The 21,259-nt window shown below is 42.3% G+C and overlaps 1 protein-coding gene and 1 non-coding gene across 2 annotated transcripts in view; both read right to left on the reverse strand.

Annotated features, from left to right (window-relative positions):
- Positions 1-321: 321 nt before the first annotated feature.
- On the reverse strand, positions 322-461 carry LOC131740300 (small nucleolar RNA SNORA70). The gene has a single exon (XR_009330892.1). It is a non-coding gene; the product is annotated as a small nucleolar RNA SNORA70 (small nucleolar RNA).
- Positions 462-16,441: 15,980 nt separating this feature from the next.
- MEI4 (meiotic double-stranded break formation protein 4) overlaps positions 16,442-21,259 on the reverse strand; it is a 241,143-nt gene continuing 236,325 nt past the window's right edge. Inside the window, exon 5 of the mRNA XM_067011282.1 lies at positions 16,442-16,774. Coding sequence (XP_066867383.1) covers positions 16,634-16,774 — 141 coding nt within the window. The 3' untranslated portion in view covers positions 16,442-16,633. The remainder of the gene's footprint in view (positions 16,775-21,259) is intronic.

The raw sequence follows: 21,259 nt of genomic DNA on the forward strand, positions 1-21,259 counted from the left end.
GGGTCACGATTAGGGATGTATCCGACCCCACAGCCATCGGGGATGAGCCGCTTTTCTGCCACCATGTTTTCAAACTCGTCTGCATTAAACTTAGCAAATCCCCACTTCTTGGAGGTGTGGCTCTTCTGGCGGCCAGGGAGCTTGAACTTGGCCGCGCGGAGGGCCTCAGTCACGTGCTCCTTGTTCTGCAGCTTGATGAGGATGGACATCATGACCCGGTCAGTGTGGACCCTGGCCGCCGTGCTTTCCAAAGGCACCGCGCACACCTGTCTGGAGCCTAGACTGGGGACAGCATGCCGGTCCCGAATGTCCACTGGAAAGGGCTGTCTCCAAGGTCCCTTAGGGCAACCCATACAGGCAACAGGCTGCACACACTATACCCAGGGGGCTGCTCTTTGCAGCCGTTGCGCACAGGGCCCCCCCATCGGGGAAAAGAGCGCAGTCAACTTCATCGGCTGCCAACACCTAAGACATTTGTTACTTGACATTTGTTTCCTTTGAGTGTGGGCAAGGCACATTGGATTAGCAAATTCCAATGTACTCATTGTACATTATCTCTCCTAAGAAAAACAGATGGTTGTGTTATTAAAAAAAAAAAAAAAAAGAACGATTTTAGAAAAATAACCAACTGTGAATGAAGGCGTGTCTGAGGATAACCTAGTGCCGAGGGTGGGCCTTATCTAAACTTGTGAAACTGTCCACATTTGCCCGGGGCTCCTGCTCCTGCTTTTCTCTTACTCGCTTCTGCAGTGAGTCTCCTGGCCGCTCAGGGCTCGCACGCCTGGGTATCTCCACCTTCCTCACTCTCACGTAAATCCACACGTTACAGCCCCCTCTTTACGCCCTGTGCTCCGCTAGGTGCCCAAGCGTTGAGATCATTTTCTCACGAGATACGGCTCAAGGAAAATGACTGCGTTACCGCTCTCAGACGACGGCGTTCCTTCACCTCGTTAAAATGCCTAGTATATACGTGAGCAGGTTGGTCGCAGGTAGTTTTGATTTAGAAAACCTGTTGACACCTTTCAGATCAGCTAGAAAGGAGACGCCCACTCGGACCAAATGAATGGCCATTAGCACCCCTGGGACGACTGTGCCACCTAGGGTATCATTTTAAAATGTAGGGTTTGTTATTCTTCAGGTATGAGGAGGCCGAGAGCTCAGAGGATGATAGTTCTTGAAAAGACAGATCATTAAAGTCTCAGGTGCCAGGAGGAGAGGGGCCCGCGCCGTCCCCTGAGCACGTGTGGAAGCCGCGGGGCGAGGTAGGAGGCTGAAGGGGTGGGGAGCGCAGGGCGGTAGCCTCTCCGGTGGGCAGCACGGTAAGCATGCTCAGGATTGGTTAGTTTGGGTCATTTCAGCAGGCTCTGGGGCCTAGGGACTGTCCCTAGTTGTCTGGCACCTGGCCCTGGAGTGATTGGGGCAGGTGGAGGGTACCCAGAATCTAAGAGGTCTGTGAAAGCCCCTCCGGGAGCGTTGGGGTATGGGGTTTGGATCGGATGGTTTGCACATGAAAGCTGTGCTCTCAGCCCAGTAGTTCCCTCCCTTTAGGAATTGGCTAGCCCTGGCAGGGACAGCCTCTCCAGGATCATCAAGGGCCCAGATGGCAAAGATTCAGAGACATGGTAAATAGAGACATCGATGCGTATGTCCTGACTTACTGCATGTCTCCTGGGCCTAATGACACACACCCGAGAACGCTCAACGGAAGAAAACATCAAGTGGATCTTCCCGGAGAGTGAACCACGATAAGCAAAGCAGACGTACTGATGAGGTTGTCTTTATCTATTTTTGGCTGTACCACACGGCTTGTGGGATCCCGGCTCCTCAACCAGGGATCGAACCCGGGTCCCTGGCAGTGATAGCGTGGCGTCCTAACCACTGGATCGCCAGGGAATTCCCCGATGAGGTTTTAAATTTCCTCTAAATTTCACTACAAGAGAGATTTTTCAGAGGTTTCTGATTATAATTATACTATTTTTGGAACCTGCCAGGCTGTAAACCTCTCTACTTGGAATGAAATCCTTAAAAGGATCTTTGACCTACTCATGATGGTAGACAAATAGTTTTGTCCACAACAGAAGTCTAAGCAGTTTCTAACTCATACTTGGACCTAAAAGTTACGTGTCCTCTAAAAATCTCTTCGTATAGAAAAAATCATTGCAGATAATACTTCAATTACACTAAAGTGTTCTGTAAAAATGTGGCAGAAGACCACACTGCAACTGCATTTTAACTCCTCCCCCTTGATGTTTGCTGAGAAGCTTGTGATTTCTTTATTTCTCTGAACAATATCCAGGCAGCTTCATGAGAAAATCCATTAAGGCCCCTAAATTTGCATTTGTATAGCAGTTTCTCAATTGTTTAACATGGTATGGAGGGAAACATTATGACAGCTGCCATGCACCCCTAAAGAAACACTGTGTTGGAAAGTAAGAGAGGTCCGTGGAGGATGTGGATTCACTTGAAAAAATCAGCTGCGGGACCTGCCAAATTGCTGCTAGCTATCGCAGACACGATGCTCATTAAGAAGCCCCATTGGCTCACGATTTATTGATTAGAGACCAAATATCCTGGAAGACTCATAAATTACTCTTTAAATGGGCTTTTAAACATCCCTCCTACATCCCACCAATGGATTATGCTTCAGATACATTTGCAACTGACTTAATCTATGTGAAAATTTATCTGTTCTTCCTATCTCATTACTTAGATTGTTATATAAAAAGAATATGTAGCTGGAATATATTTAAACAACAGAGTTTTTGTTAACAAGATATTATCAGTCCTATTAAATTCTAAAAAAAGATTTTCAGAGAGATGTTATTTCATTCAAATCTAGGTTTTAATATTTGAGTGATTTGCTAAAATGCTTTCTGGATGTAGGGGTTAGGGCATTCACACGGGTCAAGCTATGGATATTTTTATTCTAAAATAGGCTTTCTTTAATTTGGAGGAGAAACAAAAATCAAAGTATCAGAATTTTCTCTGCCTCCCCAGATATGGAGGATATTTAATAGTTTCTGCAAAAGCTTGAATCCAAAAAACTGTCAGCATTCTGTGCATGAGGCATGAGAATTAAAGAAACCAACAGCTGGTTTCCAAACAGTCTAGATAATTGAAACTAAAATGATTCCATGCTAGCAGTAAGCTGGACATAAGTAGAAAACTAAAACAAAATAAAGAACAGATGGGCAAACAACATCATGTAAACAACAAACAACGGTAATTTTTAAAACTATGAAGTTAAAAAATAGCTGTATATGGGCTTCCCTGGTGGCACAGTGGTTAGGAGTCCGCCTGTCAATGCAGGGGACACAGGTTCGATCCCTGGTCCAGGAAGATCCCACATGCCGCGGAACAACTAAGCCCGTGAGCCACAACTACTGAGCCTGCGCTCTAGAGCCCGTGAGCCACAACTACCGAGCCCCCGTGCCACAACTACTGAAGCCTGCATGCCTAGAGCCCGTGCTCCACAACAAGAGAAGCCACCACAATGAGAAGCCCGCGCACCTCAACAAAGAGTAGCCCCCGCTCGCCGCAACTAGAGAACGACCGTGCGCAGCAACGAAGACCCAACGCAGCCAAAAATAAATAAATAAATACATTTATTTTTAAAAAAAGAATTTCCTTCCTTTAAAAAAAAAATAGCTGGACATAGACTTAAGTAGGTAGAACAACTGAAAAACTGGAAGATGATAAAGCTGTAAAAGCGTCTTCTAAGTGTCATTCATTTATTCAAAGACAAACCCTCATTCAGAACAATACTATCGATGGCCTTTGTCGTGTCAGACGCTGAAGAAGCAACGGCAGTCTAGCCAATGTTTTCTTCATCATGGAATGTAAAGACTAGTTTGACAAAACAAAGGTAAGATACAACAAAAGGACGGCATGAGCGAACATTAAGGATGAAATACTTTGGGAGCATATAACTGGTCCAGAGGACCGAAGATGAAGACTTGTTTCCTGAGGCAATAGCATTAAACAGAGATGTAGATGAGACCCTGGCGGTAGAGACTGAGCGATGCCGTAAGACAGAGGTGGTGGTGGTAGTAGTGGCTGTATTGGGTGGTTGGGGAAGTGACTACAGGTAAAGGATACAACAGCAGAACACAAGCTCTGAGGTGAGGAAAAGGACAGCAAGTCTTCAGAACTGAATGCCAGTCAGCACTTCCAGAGAACAGTATGCAGACCTGATGAGCAAAAACTAGACCATGTAGAACCTTCAAGCTCTCAGTCAGGAGTTCCAACTCACACTAAGAGAAATGAGAAGCCATCGGCGGCTTTTAATGAAGAGGTTTTAAATCTATACTTAAAACTAAACAAGTCAGCAAAAGAACCATGTTGGCAGTAGCATGGAGGCTGGCTTGCAAGGCAGTCATAAATGGGGGGTAACTAGGTATGAGGTTATTTCGTTAAATTATGTAAGGGATCAGGGGTGTTTTTTTGGACTAGGCTATTGGAAGTAGGGTCCAGGACCAGAGAAACATAGAGGAAGTGAAAAACCATAGCACCTGGACATTGACAGCATGTGAGTAACAGGAAATAGGAAGAATCGGGAGAGATCCTTAAGTTTTTAAATTGAGCAAACGTACAGTTGTTGGAGGATTTATTGAGGTAGGAAACACTGGAGGAAGAATAACTTATGGAAGAGTTCACGAGTTCTGTTTTGGACATGTTGAATTCGAAGTGTCACACAATAGCCCTGCGTCACGACTTGCAAGCTGTTAACTAGGTATAGTGTAAAAGGTGCAGTCAGAAGAGAGGTCTGGGCCCCAGTCAGCATGGGCTGGATTGTGTGACAGCCGAATTTCAGGAAATTAGAGCGAGTTTTATTTCTTGCTTTTGCCATGTGTCCATTGTAGATCAAGAAGGGAGTTTTCCAGACCATTTAGACACCAGGCTGACCGAAGCCTTAGTTTGTTTTCATGCTGCCACCTCTATTGGGAGCTGCAGCTCTGACCGTGGCAAAGGCAAGAGAGCACATAGAAGGCATATCAGCTCAACTGTGTCCTGTCCTGACGTGACACTTGTCACTTCCATTTACCTTACGTCAGCCAAGGCAAGTTATATGGCCTCTGCTACACTTTCCAATTATTTTCTAGGCAGAGGAAGAGATCCATACATTTTTTGGTGAGTGCTAGTGATGGCTACCACAGAGCTGATGATGTCATTTTAGGTGTTCGTAACATATGGCCCATGTAGTGAATACGTATCATGTGTGATGCCCCAATATTTTCCCTAAATTTTGGTAACTCCTCATATTATTAATCTGTCTTCACAAGACAGAGGACAGACTATTTATATTCCAGACCCCCTTGGAGTTTTAGAGGCGGGCGTGCGACTTAGATTTTCCCAGTCATTTGAACCCACTTGAGGTTTGCATTAGAAAGTTAGCATTGTGAAGAGGGGACCGTGAAAGGAAGAATACACACTCTAGCACAGTGATGACAGAGACGTTGGTTCTTTCTGGGTGTGGAGGAAAGGAAGGTAGTGGAGCATCAGGCATCCAATCCCGAGGGCGCTCAGTCCCCAGTGGCATGGCCATGGTATCTTTTCCAGAGGCGCCCCTGTGGTGCAGTGTCATTGCTCCTGGATGGGTAGCTTCAGAATCGGATCCTCTGACTCTTCCCTAATTTACATTAGCTCATAAGTTCCCTTTAAAGATCCATTTTCTCTTTAAATCAATGAGAATATTTTACAATACTTGCAATTACAAGCCTGACCAATATGGCATTCGATTCCAGGAAAGGCAACAAGCCCTCAAAGAAATGGAAGTCGGTGAGTGGGTTATTCAACCTGGTTGAGCTTTTGGGTATTGAAGATCTAGCTAGTCCAGAACCGGGAACTCTGGTGGTTGATGGCAGAGCAAGTAAAAAAGGCACTTCAATCATCCTCTACAATGAAATGGCTTTTGAAGACGAGACTTTGGAGAAACATGGAGCTGTTGATAAAGAACGAGTAGGGAAGACTAAGGATTACAAAGAAGAGAAGGAAGCCTGGCTGCTTCTAGCTGTCCTGGGGGAGCTAGGGACAGAAAATGACAAGATCAGAGTTTGAAATTCTTGGCTCAAGGCAGATGTGAAGAGAATCAGGGACTTGCTGTGTCTGTCAAAAGTATTTGTTGCAGCGGCAAGATTGACATAGTTAAGAATCAAACATCAGGGCCGATGCTCTGGGTTGCTGAAACTCAGATTAGCTTGAATTCACCTCTTAGTCAGACTCCTTAGTCATAGCATGGCGCACGGAAAACATTTGGACACTAGCATCAAAAAGAAGGCATTTGGGGGAACCCTAAAGGAAGAGAAGTACCCAGGCATTTTGTTGAGTCTTGGACACCAACTCTGAGTTTATACTACTGGCTGAGCCACTTCTGTAATTCACCAAAAATGCTGGGTTTATTGGGGGTCAGGTGATTAGCGGATGTCTCAGTCAGCTTGGTCTACTGTAACAAAATACCACAGCTGGGTGGCGTACACGAAAGATTTTTTTCTCCCAGTTCTGGAGGCTGGGATACGCAAGACCAAGATGCCAGTAGAGTCAGCCCACCTTCAAGACTCATCTAAACGCAATTACCTCCCAAAGGCTCCACCTCCCAATGCTGTCACATTGGGGTTTAGGGCTCGACATAGCGATTTGGGGAGGGACACAAACGTTCAGTCCATAGCAAGGGAGGTTGGGCACGAATATATTTCAAAGTAGGCCCTGTGGGTTTGCAAACATCCTCTTGCTATTTCCCTAGTTCCCTGTGATAGTTGGAATAAATACAATCAGTTACTGGAATGATTTGCAGATTGGATTCATAACGCATGGAGCAAGCTCTATTATGGCTGTGGCTAAGTAGAAGTTCCTGGACCCATTCTTTGCCTTCAAATTTTAAAATTAAAAACCAAAGTGTTATCATATCTCAGGTGGAATTATAGGGATTTATATTCCTACCAAAGTAATAGTTGACACTAGACTTTCCTACATTTAATTAGGTATTAATTCTAATTTCAACTACTGTTTTAGGCTCAGTCTTATTTCATGAGGAACATTTTAAAAAACAGCCTTGGAATAGCACCTGGAATGCAGCTATTGATATGGTAAATACCATTTCCTATCCTAATAACTAGAGAACAACAGTAACGGTTTGCTTTCACCTGGTACAAACAGCAGTACATCTTTACTATCTTGTCTTCAGAACTGCATTCTATCTATGCCTCTGTACCATAATTTATTCTAGGGGGACCTTGATCTTCTCACAATGTCAGGGAGCATCAGCCAAATTCACTATATTGACAACATCATGAGGAAAGGAATTTGAAAGCAAGTACTCTAGATTTTGGGTGGACAAGTTTTGTATGCATGCTAAAGTTCGGGTAATAAATACCACGGAAATACAGAGGTCTGCCACCTTAGAAAAGTTTCTGATTATCCTGTGGTATAGGACGTGGTACGATATACTATTTGAAGTGAGAGGCAAGTTGCTGTACCTTGCCCCATAATTCTCTAAAAAAGAAGTACAGTGAACTTCACCACATTTGTGTTGGCTGCTTGATTGATTCGCCAAGGGACCCTAAGGACGCCATTTTTTTAAGGGAGTCTCAGCAAGAGAAGGCTTTTTAGTTGGACCACACGCCATGGAAGCAACCCTCCAATGGGCCCTATGACAACCAATCCGATTGTGCCCAAAGTATCTGTGGCAGAGGAGGTGTTGTATAAAGCGTGTGTCAGGTCTTACTAGGAGAATCATAGTATAGGTGCCCAAGGTTTTGAAGCAAAATTGCAACCTCTTTGCCAGTAACTCTTTCCGTTTGATTAACAGTTTTTGGTCTTCTGGTAGAAACAAGATCACGATAGGCACTGAACAGCTAGCAATAGAGCACCAAATGGCCTGATCTTATATTCATAAACTTGGTGTTACCTAATAGTCCAAGCTCTAGAACTGATTACGCCCAGCAGTAACCCATCAATTAGAAATCATATATACATGTTTGACCTCAAGCAGGTCCTGAAGGACAAATAAGTTGCATAAACACATTCGTCAATCAAAAATAAGAGAATCTGGAAATTGAAGTGTGGCCAAGATGGCAGAGTAGGGTGTCCCTGACCTTAGCCCCTCCCATGGGCACACCAAAATTACAACTATTTACAGAGCAGCTATCTATGAGAATGACCTGGAGACTAGCAGAAAGGATTTTCCACAACTAAAGATACAAAGAAGGAACCACAACAAGATGGGTAGGAGAGGTGGAGATGCGATATAATCAAGACCCCCCCCCCCCAGGGAAGGATAATGGTAGGATAATCACAGTTGCAGAGGTTCTCCCCAAGGAGTGAGGGGTTTGAGCTCCCCAGCATGGGGGGCCTGCACCAGGAAGATGGGTCCCCAGAATGTCTGGCTTCGAAGGCCACTGGGTTTTGCATGCTGGAGAGCGATCCCTATCAAAATATCAATGGCATTTTTCACAGAACTAGAAAAAAAAATTAAGTCAGTTATTCTTTTATTTTAAAAAGGGCATCAAATGTAGCCACAAAAAGACAAATAAAAAATAAACAAAACTGGACAATAAAGTGATAAACACAGTTTTTAATCAATATACTATATAATACAGCATAATTATTGCAATAGGGAAGGGGGTTCAGGGTAAATTAAACTCAACGTCAATGTTTACAGACGTGGCTGGGCAGAAGAGCAGATGATGGAGTGAGGTAGGGGCCTGGAGGAGGCCTGAGCAGAGCCAGGGAAGAGGAAAAATTGCAAAGGGTCGGTCAATATAAATGCACTGAGGCCAGCTGTGGCAACAACGAAGCCCCAACGCGGCCGAAACCAAAACATAAATAAATTCATTAGAAAATATATACAGGATACATTAGAAACAACATATATGGAAATACCTCAGACATTCAGACACGTACTCACAGCCTTTGACTCTTTCAGCAAATTTAACTTAATATCCATAGATTATTTACTTTCTCTGTGTTACCTCCATCGCTTTAAATTTTAGACTACTTTCCAGATGCCATAACTGGTACCTTTCACCATAGTGCCTTTGGATGTGAGACCTCCTATGAAACTAAGTTACTGATATCCTCATCACTCACCTAGCGCTAGAAAGTAAAATCTTAGCGTGTGTTGAGAAACACAGTTCCGTTTGTTCATTTGTTTGCCTTGTTTGCAATCATCTGAGGTTGAACGCTGGTTGATGGGTTTGTTATGCAGTGGGCCACGATCGCCCACCCGGAGCTCTAGAGGCACAGTGATCGATACTAGCGACACACCTGAACGCAGCGGTAACGTCTTGTGTAAGTTGGCCTGGACTCTCCAGTTGGTCCCAGTATCAGTGACGAGATGGCCATACGAGATTGCTGAATCACTGGAACAGGATGTGCAACCCCAGTTTAGTATTTATTTTGTGGGAAATATTTATGACCTATTTCCCTACATTACTCAGAAGGCACAGCGTCGATTATCCACACCAAGACATTTTCATACAGGTTGACCCTTGCCCTGCGTACACTCCTCGCGTCACACACAGCCCGTCCTCGGTCTTCCCAGCGCCCAGTCGAGGGGCGCCTGTCTATGAAGTGGTCGCCCAGCGGGGGGGAATCACTTCCCGCTGTGCCACCACCACGGCCCGCGCTGAGTTTTATCACAGGGCGTGCTCATCTCTGTCCTACCGACAAAGACGGTGGCGGGTATCTTACATCTCCATTTCTGCAACTCTGGATGAGGGCTGTGATCCGTCTTCTGTGTCCTGTACCCACCTGCTGAGTGTGCCTGGAGAAAATCACACAGGAAGGCCTAATCGTGCTGTTATGTTTTCACGGTTACCAACTTCAGCGTAGCTGCACACTGAACCTCTTCTTTTTTCCCTCATTCTGTACTCAACTCTCATCCTCGGGCACTTTCTCAAAGCACCTCTTCTCTCCTCGGCATTTTGACCAAATTCTCCTCATTTGCCCTCATTCTCAGCAAATAACTTTATCTTGTACTTTCGACAGAAATTAGAAAAAAAGAGAAAGAAAAAGCCAGAGATTCTCTTAAATTCCTGCTAGCAAACATAAGCCTGTCCATCTACAACTATCTTCTCCTCTTTATCAATTTTATAATGATAAAGTTATGCTGGCCTCCTCCCATCAACGGTGATGAGGTTGCTGACATTTTGTTTCACGTCCTCTGGATGTCCTCTCTCCACTGTCCTCAAATGTTTCCAGATTTCCACACCACAAACAAACAGACAGCCTCCCAGGGTGCCACATCTTTCTCATTAACTTAAATAATTGTCTGTGGTATCTACTGTTATTCCCCTGTCATCTTCATTCTCCTCAATTCATATTAGGAAATATTACCTCTCTGATAGGGTTCTCGTGACGATGCCGTGTGACAGGCAGGTAAATAGCACAATAAAAGACTACTGTTATTCCCCATTACTCTTTCAGGACACCCACTTCAACAAGGACGGCCACTCGCCTCGGGAAACACTCTCCTTTCTGGACACAAGGCCCCGTGCTCTTCCCGTGGTGTCCCCACCTCCCCAACACCCCTATATCCTCCTCCCTTGCTGGCTTCCCTTTCTCCACCTGAGGAGTCACCGCGAAGGTCCTCAGAAATCTACTCTCAGGCCTTCTTTTCGCTTCACACAGTCTCTCTCTCTCTCTCTAGGAGAGAGATTTGTCCCCATGGTTTTAGGGAGCATAATTTTGCCCTGTGGGTCAGAGAGCCTAGATGAAAACACCTGCATATCAACCAGCTTCAGCAGAAAAGGAATTTATTCATGTTAGAATGCTCACAAAATCTGGAGGCGGGTGAGAGAGACAGTCTGTAAAGCTAATCCCAGAAACAGTACCCATGCTGGGAGAAGATGTGTTAGTGAAAGTGCTAGAGACGCCTCTGCGGCATGGGGGGCTCTGCCACTGCGCTTCCCCCTGCACAGCAAGCGCCTCGCATTTCTCACGTATGCATCCAAGTCTCTCAAAATTGTGTCTGATTAGGGGGACTTAGGTCACACGTCTGCATCTGTCCTCACTCAGACAGCAAAGAGTCAACAAATGTGAGTTTTCTGATTCCTAGCTGGACAGGATTCATAATACAGAGATTATAAAAAATAGGGAGAGTATTCTAAGACATGAGGTGACCCCAAATGGCAAAATCCACAGCAGTCCACTCTTCCTGACCCGACATTAATAGCCTTCTTTCAAAATTAATCTTCCAAATAGCCGCATGCCACCAGCCATCCCATTGCAACTACCTATAAACAAATATATCATCACCTTCTCGAGAAGGAAGCGTTTCGTCAATCGTAGTATCCATAGGACCAGTGATTTTCATGACAGTTGGCCCACTGCTTTATTTCTTTTACTGAAAAATGAGTTCTCAAAGAGGCAGAACTGTTATGTGCAAAAGTCTTAACACTAAATATAATATTTCATAAAGTCTGTGAATGGCGGTGCTGGAGGAAGGAGAATGAGCGTGGATGCAAAAATAAATCCAGGGGCTTCCCTGGTGGCGCGGGGGTTGAGAGTCCGCCTGCCGATGCAGGGGACGCGGGTTCGTGCCCCGGTCCGGGAGGATCCCACGTGTCCCGGAGCGGCTGGGCCCATGAGCCATGGCCGCTGAGCCTGCGCGTCCGGAGCCTGTGCTCCGCAACGGGAGAGGCCACAACAGTGAGAGGCCCACGTACCGAAAAAAAAAAAAAAAAAAAAAATTAAGCATTTATCCTACCAAGGACAAATTTCTATTCCATAATGGAAGCAGCCTTGCACAATTAATTGACCACCCCAAACTGGATAGCTTCCCTGTGGTACAGAGCCCCACTGGGGGCTGAGGATTGTCTCCTGATGCAGAAAAATCAGGTAATCAGCAGCTGTGGTGTCCAGGCCAGCCCTGTCGTGGGGAAATCCATGGAAATCCACTGTCCCTGGCACCGTGGTCACTGTATCGCTGAGTGTTCTGGGTAGGTTCTGGGGTGACAGGGAAGGGAGCAGACTTTCATCCATCGGGAAGGTCATTTCGTCCAACTGGTTACCCAGAGCCTCTTCCACGGTGGGGGCCTTTCACAGAGTATTCGCTCGGGATACGTTTGAGAAATAAGGCCATAAGATCTAAGCCCAAACTTCCTTTTCACCAACACTTCAAGTTTCTTCCATCGAGTGCCAGACCAACTAGTCAAAACGGTTGCTTATCACTCATGAGTCAGCCCTCGGCCACCTCTCTCTCTAAGCAGAACACAAAATATGAACTTGAACTTCTGTATTTCGAGAGGCTATTCCTTTCCTACTGTCTTCCTGGCCGCCCCCCCGGGTGGGTTTAATGTGGCAGATGTCCAGTTCTGATGAGCGCCGCCATGTGGCGCCACGTGAACTAGGCTCAGATAATTTCCTTCTCAGTCTGGTTGTTACAGGACCTCCTCATGAGATATGGAAGTAAGCCGATGGGGAACGATAGTAGAAAACCAGTGCGACACTGGGATTATGACATGACAAAAGTTCTCTCCTTGACCAAACTCCAGCCAGTCTCCTCTGACCCCTCTCTTTGACAAAGCCTCAACTTTGGCCAAAAGGACTGCAGACTCTGAGAGCAAATTATTTAGTTCATCACCTACACAAAAGCACACACACACGCACACCCCACATTAAAAGACTTGAACAGCACTAGCATAATTTCTAACAGCTCAAGGCTGCATCCCTAGGATGACCCTAACCCCCTAGGATGAAAGAAAACTCAAGGCTGCTCAAGGACTATACTGTGTGTTCTAGCCAATACCTCATCAGGTAGGCCTCTGACTTTCTCAGAGCATTGGCTAAAAAGAGCTTACAATGCGAATCCTCCCCCTACTCCTTTGAGATATACAGGTATCTCCTTTAACTTTCTCTAGTCGTGGAGAGCAGGGGCTACTCTTCATTGCGGTGCGTGGGCTTCTCATTGCGGTGGCTTCTCCTGTTGTGGAGGACGGGCTCGAGGTGCGTGGGCTTCAGTAGTTGTGGCAAGTGGGCTCTAGAGCGCAGGCTCAGTAGTTGTGGCACACGGGCTTAGCTGCTCCACAGCATGTGGGGTCTTCCTGGACCAGGGCTCGAACCTGTGTCCCCGGCATTGGCAGGCAGATTCTTAACCACTGCGCCACCAGGGAAGTCCAATCCTATATTTTCACACTTGCTTTTTTTTCTTTTTTTTAACAGTGAGAATAGATCACTTTCATTGTTAGTATTTAGGGAATACTTAATGAGTGTTGTAGCAGAAAATGAACGGACTTTAAATGTAAAATGTTACAAAGTTTCTTGACTTCTCAAATATTATAGAATTGCATGTAGGATTAACATTTCTTTCCAACAAATATTATGTAAATTATTATATCATTCAAAACAGAAGTTGTAAAGGAGTTAGACTTTGCTTTATAAAACTGTTCCACAGCAAACTTTGCGCTTATTTCATATTAACTGAAGGGTATATTTATTTATTCTCAATGAGCTCCTCCTTGAGATTCTGATGGAGCTCAGTTTCACCTCCTTGGATGCCCAAACAAGTTCTTTGCTCACTAACTCAGGGTAATATAGGGTCAGAGTGTCACTCCATAGGTCAGCTAGTGACCCTGAACTGTGGCCAAAGTATATGAGCTGCCTGTTTCTTGGTATGAATAGACAAATGAGACTTAATCAGGCATGGTAGAAAGCAGGCTTAACCTAATTTACTTTATGTGAAAATAGAAATTATTCATTAAATGCCCTCAGTATCTGGTTAAACAGACACTATAGTGTACAATTTGCTTATTTTTTTCTTTTCAACTTGAAAAAACTAAAGAATCAAATTCAGTGTCATCAAAAAACAACGCTATGTATGCAGATTTTGCACTTTGGTTATATTAGGGCTGTTTTTGTTCTGTAGGTGCACAGAACTGGATTACTCATGATCCTGGGGTCATGATACGCTCTCATTGTTGCTCCATTCATATCCTTCTTTTCCTTTCCTTTCTTCCTTTTATTTCTTCTGTTAGTTATCTTCTCATAATGAAAGATTCATAAATCTAAAACAAAATCTAAGAAGTCCTTCATAATAGCCTACGTATAACCATACGGTTTATCTCAGCTAAAGTGGTCCCCAGCCTTCCGCGAACTTGAAGTTAGCATTATTCTAAATCATACTTCATTATTCACTAAATTTCCTTTTTATATAGTTTACCATATCTATATGCATTCATGAAAAAAATATTTTAAAATTATTTTTAATTCTGTAAAAAAAAAATGTTTTCATGCTATATGTAATCTTTGGGATTGATTGATTTTTACTTCATTCACATTGCTGAATATCACTATAGTTCCTTCGCTTTAACTGAGTGAAGATAGCACAATTTATTCACCCACTGTCTAATTTATGAGCATTTGGGATTTTGATATTACCAGCAGTGATGCTATGAACATTCTCGAATTAATACATGTTCCCTTTTGCACATGTGCAGAGGTTCCTTCCAAGTATATACTTCGAAGGGCAACTACTGCATCAGAGGATACTTGTATATATTTGCTCTGAATATTTGTCAGGCTTTAGCTTTCAGGATTTAAAACTAAATCAAGCTAAAATAAGAAAGGGAAAAGCATCGACTTTCTTCTTTAACGGTGTTTTGAAAATAATATGATCTCTTTGTCTTGGAAAAGTTCAATAGTAAATGAATGTAGAAAAATCACGGTGGGCTTACTTGTACTTTGAGAAGCTCATGGTCATGATGCTCTTTGCTTTTTTGTAGTTGCTGAGCAGTAATTCACCTTAATCATACATCAAGTATCATACTGACATAGTTATGACCCAACATTTGGCAGATATATGATGCTATAAGGAGTCAGACAAGGAGCCATTATATCTAGAAATATTTTAAATATTTACTCCTGTATAAAGAACAACTTTCAGGAAAGAAGACCTCTATATTCATAACTATATAACTTCTTGCCTCATTAACATTTATTTTAGCATTTTAGATTTTCAATATTTGCTAAAACGTGATGTACTAAATGCTTTTTGCGTTATCTCTACCCACTTAGCCATTTTCACAGTTGCCAAAATGCCAGTAATTTTATATTCAAAAATGAATCTGGTGAAAGTCAAGTCGTGTTGAATATTCTTCCAGTGGGATCAAAGCTAGTTCTTGCTACGTAATTGCCTGTTCAGAGGTGTACTCTGCTTGTAAACACCGTCTTTATCATAGATGCTTTCTGACGTTCTAATGGATTTTCCGTAGTCTGTCTCAATAGCAGCATGACTTGATGAGAGTCCTTCAGACTGTTACTGAATCCTGCCATCATTGATCACATTTACTGCTATGCTTCCCTTGCCCCATTTTGAGAAGAAAATAGAGATAAAATATTTTTTCCATATAATCTCTTTGACCGCACACTAGCATTAGCTTTGTACTATCAGCAGAGGTATCCAGGAGCAAGAAGGGAATTACCTGTTCTTTGAATGATTCAAGGTTTAAAGCAGCCAAAGTAAACAGTGATTGTAAGAAGTGAAGCAAAAGTAAACTAAGCCCTTCTTTCATCCTCCTTATTTTTGTCCCCATTTTGGTAGAACCCTTCTTCATTCTCTTGAGCTGGCGAGAAGTAGAGGTCCTAATGGAGGACCCTCATGTAGTTTCAAAAGTGTAGAATCATGCAGCAACCTGTGCGGGAATGCACTGGCCACCTGGTCCTTCCTTCCCACCACCAAAAGCAATAGGAATTATCAAATGATCAAAACATTATAAAAGCAGATCAAAACATTATAAAAGCAGTAGAAAATACTAAACAAAATCCTGTCATATTTGTTCATTTATTCAAGTCAATCACAATATTATGAGCCAAATATGAAAATCCTATGACCTTCTTCCCACTATGTCCAAGCAATACACGTAACTTCCTTTAAGACATTCTTTAAACAGTACTTTCTTTTAGATATTAAAGGTAAAGAAATATATGACACTTTTGTCATTGACAGTTGCACAACTCTTGATGAAGAACTGTTCTTTAGTAACTTAGCTAAAAACAATAACCACTCATGGTTGTCAAGGGTGGAAAAGGTTTGAAGTTTCTATTGACAGTCTATATGTAACATGCTGACAAATGAGTTGGGACACAAAAGTTCATTTATAAGGAGGCTAACTGGAAAGTGGAATATATTTTACGTAAAAATTCTGCTATATTACACGGAGATAAGATTTTTCCATAAGGACCCAACGTCAGCTTAATCTAAGATGCAGCTAATGTACCTTGTACTGTGAGTTAACCTGTAATTACTCACAATTGGTAATATTCTTTTTTTTCCCTGAGGAAATCAGTTACTGAATTTCAGCTCATGCTTTTATTTATATGTTTTATGAGTTTTTATTTATATGACAGGGATAGAATGATACCCTCATCTTTTAACTCTAAATACTAGAACCTGTCACATGTGTAAAAATACACATCGAGGGAGGACTTCCATGAAGACAGAAAAGAGACAGAACTTCCAATGCTGGGCAGTCACATTTAGTCATCAGGGGTAGGAGGTACCTTGCACAATTGTAGTCGAATCGTTTATGCGTACATTCAGAGAAACACATTTTCCAAGCAGAAATACAGACATTCTTTGTACTTTCCACTTGAAAACTGAAACACAGACGCTCTATATTGCAAGGAGAAACCAAGAGTGTTAAATTACTTGTCCGAAGTCACACGGTGGCTGGGCCAGTGACGGCGCTCCGTCCTCTGTCCTTCCATCCGCTCCCCAACACGTCCCCCCGCATCTGTGCCTTCCACAGCCTGTGCCTTCCCGGGCTTCACTGCTGCCTCCCTGTGGGAAAAATACAAACGCTCTCAAATGAAACTGGGTGCTGTGAGAGCTGATGGACAAGGCAGAGCGCCAGTCAAGTCCCTATATCTCTTTTCCCAGGTCAAAGGACCACGAGTCAACAAGAACTGCCTGAACTTTTGGGGGGAACATGTCACTGAGATGCTTTAAATTATTTATTTATTTATACCTCTTTTTTCCTGTCATGTATAGAGTTATAAAGACATTTTCTTTCTACTTCATAGGATTGTTTAGAAATGTCAAATACTGCCAACAGGCTCATACTCATCAATTTCAATCATGAAACAGAGATATTTTTCTTTACACTTACAACAGAAAAGTATGATTTTGGAGCCAGTATAGAGAAACTGTGCTTCACATGTATTATTTATTTCCATGTCTAAGACTTAGGAATTAACAGTAATCCATATACGGTTGTCTGATCTTGATCCTCGCATTTTGAAAGATTTAACCTCCTTTATCCTCGGGACGTGTTACTCATACTGGCTTACAAAACAATCAGATTACTAGAGCAGAATTTATATCCATTTCATTTAAATAAATGCCACCGATTGGATATCTCTGGTGTCTCTCTGAACTTCTTTTATTCTTCCAAATATAAAGGAATGTTTCAATCATCCCATCCCAGTTTTACTTAATGAAGTGTAAATTGCCCAGCCCTGTAATTATCACAAGCACATGCTGTGTATGTCTAAAATGAACTCCTAAAAAAGAGTGCACACTGGAGTTTTACTGTCAGGGTAACTTTATTCTGTACACTTAGTTTCCACTTTTGCAGAGCACATGGCAGCTGAGGGCAGCTGAGTGCTCAGAATGCAGGCTCTTGACTCAGTGGCTCGTTGCCTCTTTGAATCTTGGCTCTTGTTTTTTTTTCCCAGCCTTGTGATTATGAGCTAGTTACTTACAATATACACAGAGCATGTAAGCAATGCATGCACTACTTACATGCTCTCAGTTTCTCCTTGCAATATAGCATGTAAGGAATGCATTCCTAAGTATATTATCATCCAACTGGGGATGACAATATACTTACCTCATAAGGCTGTTAGAAGGATTAAGCAAAGTAAGAAATGTCAAGAATTGAGTGGAGTGTCTAGCACACACCAGGGGTTCACTAAATGCTGGGTAGTACAACCTGCCTTAATGAAGTGGTGGTGCAAAGACACACGGATTAGATGATCTGTATGGAAGAGACTCTAATTAAAAGGAAAGTATGTCATGAGCCAAAAGCTCCTACTAGCCTTAGAAATTATTTTTAACTTTTCACACGGAAATAATATCAGTATATTCATTTGGAGTTGGAGACATCCTCACATTTCTATAGTAACTTCTAGCTCTGTTTTTTTGTTTGTTGGTTGTATAATGGGAATTGCTGTATTTTCTCAGCCCGGTCTCTGGAACTCTCGCCTAGATTTTATCAAGTTGTGAGGTAAGATGCGTAGCCAGCTGTGGCGGGCTGCGCTTCTTGGTCACGAGCCTCTGTGGAAGGGGACGGACCACACATTTTCATGGACCGTGGTCGCTCCCAGGAGAGTGCCCTGGCTCTGGGGTCCTGGCAGAGGGGAAGATCATGTCAGGGTCGCTCCAGGACCTGCCCCCCGTCCTCGATGCAAGTTAGGTATCAGCACTTAAGGACCACGAGGTAAAATGTAAGAAAGGATAGTTTGTTTTTAAAACAAGAGACTTAGTTTCAAGAGGTTTGGATCTCTTTTTACGAAATGAATGTTGAAGTCGAGTGTGAGTTTGAAAGAGAAATAAGAACACATACGTCCTTCTCCACGCTGGTGGAGTGTCTGGTGTTTCTGGTGTTCCTGAAATGATTAATCACTCATGAAAATGTCTTAGCAAGTCGTTACAGCTAAAAGGAGTGATGGTTCTGTTCCCTCATCACATCGGGGGTGCTGTCCTTAGGTCACTCTGGAGGTTACAGTAACGTGGTAAAGACTCAAAGTGGTGAAAATAAATTAAGCACAAGAGTTGAGAACAGGCGACTGTTTATTATTTATTTATATATTTACATCGCATCATATTCCAGGATTGAAAGAAGACAGAATTTCGTCTCTAGGGTTGAGAAATAGAATCGTATATTTATAACTAAACTGTATTTACTGTATGTACAAAAACAGAACTCCTGGAATAAGAGAAATATTCTGATACTATTTGGGATGCCCAATATCTTGACTTAAAAGTAACATCCTGTCTGCATCTCTCTGCATGCTCCATACTAGGACTAATGCAGAAAGCTGTAATTAGTTTATATCTCTTAAACTCAGATTATAATAATTTTTAAAAATACCACCAACAGAGTATTTTAGTGAAGGAACTAAAAGCTAAGTGTAAAGATGCTCACTTTTAAAGTGCTATTAAGGTTGATATGTTTATAAATCTGCTACTCATTTTAAGTAAATCATGAATAATTTAGGTTCCCCAAATCCTCCTTTGAAATTTTAAGGCACTCATTGGGGAAGTTTAAAAATTCAGTAAAGTAATTTGGGATGAGTGAATTTCTACTTTCTGAATGATATTATATGTGGTAAGCTCTCCTGTTCAGTAAAAAACAATGATTATGGCAGTGGTTCTTCTTATTTTTTAATTTTTATTGGAGTAGAGTTGCTTTACAATGTTGTGTTAGTTTCTGCTGTACAGCAAAGTGAATCTGTTATACATATACATGGCAGTGGTTCTTTTTTTTTTAATGAAAAATTCTGTTTGTTTATGGAGCAGGGAGAGAGTGCAGAGGAAATGTTTATATTATAAAAGTGCAAACAACTTTAAATGCAACAGTAGATTTCACAGCTCTTAAAATGTCCTTTGACCACTTTATTCTTTTTTTTAACATATTTATTTGAGTATAACTGTTTTACAATAGTGTGTTAGTTTCTCCTTTACAACAAAGTGAATCAGTTATACATATATATATGTTCCCATATATCTTCTCTCTTGCATTACCCTCCCTCCCACCCTCCCTATCCCACCCCTCTAGGTGGTCACAAAGCACAGAGGTGAACTCCCTGTGCTATGCTGCAGCTTCTCACTAGCTATCTAATTTACATTTGGTAGTGTGTATATGTCCCTGCCACTCTCTCACATCGTCACAGCTTACCCTTCCCCCTCCCCGTATCCTCAAGTCCATGGTCTAGTAGGTCTGTGTTTTATTCCCATCCTACCACTAATCTCTTCATGACATTTTTTTTCTTAGATTCCATATATATGTGTTAGCATACGGTATTTGTTTTTCTCCTTCTGACTTACTTCACTCTGTATGACAGACTCCAGGTCTATTCACCTCATTACAAATAACTCAGTTTCATTTCTTTTTATGGCTGAGTAATATTCCATTGTATATATGTGCCACATCTTCTTTATCCATTCATCTGTTGATGGACACTTAGGTTGCTTCCATGTCCTGGCTATCGTAAATAGAGCTGCAATGAACATTTTGGTACATGACTCTTTTTGAATTATGGTTTTCTCAGGGTATATGCCTAGTAGTGGCATTGTGGGGTCATATGGTAGTTCTATTTGTAGTTTTTCAAGGAACCTCCATACTGTTCTCCATAGTGGCTGTATCAATTTACATTCCCACCAGCAGTGCAAGAGGGTTCCCTTTTCTCCACACCCTCTGCAGCATTTATTGTTTCTAGAGTTTTTTATGATGGCCAATCTGACAGGTGTGAGATGATATCTCATTGTAGTTTTGATTTGCATTTCTCTAATGATTAATGATGTTGAGCATTCTTTCATGTGTTTGTTGGCTATCTGTATATCTTCTTTGGAGAAATGTCTATTTAGTTCTTCTGCCCACTTTTGGATTGGGTTCTTTGTTTTTTTGTTATTGAGCTGCCTGAGTTGCTTATAAATTTTGGAGATTAATCCTTTGTCATTTGCTTCATTTGCAACTATTTTCTCCCATTCTGAGGGTTGTCTTTTGGTCTTGTTTATGGTATCCTTTGCTGTGCAAAAGCTTCTACATTTCATTAGATCCCATTTGTTTATTTTTGTTTTTATTTCCATTTCTCTAGGAGATGGGTCAAAAAGGATCTTGATGTGATTTATGTCATAGAGTGTTCTGCCTATGTTTTCCTCTAAGAGTTTGATAGTGTCTGGCCTTACATTTAGGTCTTTAACCCATTTTGAGTTTAGTTTTGTGTGTGGTGTTAGGGAGTGTTCTAATTTCATACTTTTACAGGTAGCTGTCCAGTTTTCCCAGCACCACTTATTGAAGAGGCTGTCTTTTCTCCACTGTGTTTCCTTCCCTCCTTTATCAAAGATAAGGTGACCATATGTGTGTGGGTTTATCTCTGGGCTTTCTATCCTGTTCCATAGATCTATATTTCTATTTTTGTGCCAGTACCATACTGTCTTGATTACTGTAGCCTTGTAGTATAGTGTGAAATCAGGGAGCTTGATTCCTCCAGCTCCATTTTTCGTTCTCAAGATTGCTTTGGCTATTCGGGGTCTTTTGTG

This window comes from Kogia breviceps, chromosome 13 (genome assembly GCF_026419965.1).
Source record: "Kogia breviceps isolate mKogBre1 chromosome 13, mKogBre1 haplotype 1, whole genome shotgun sequence".
NCBI classification, from domain to species: domain Eukaryota; kingdom Metazoa; phylum Chordata; class Mammalia; order Artiodactyla; family Physeteridae; genus Kogia; species Kogia breviceps.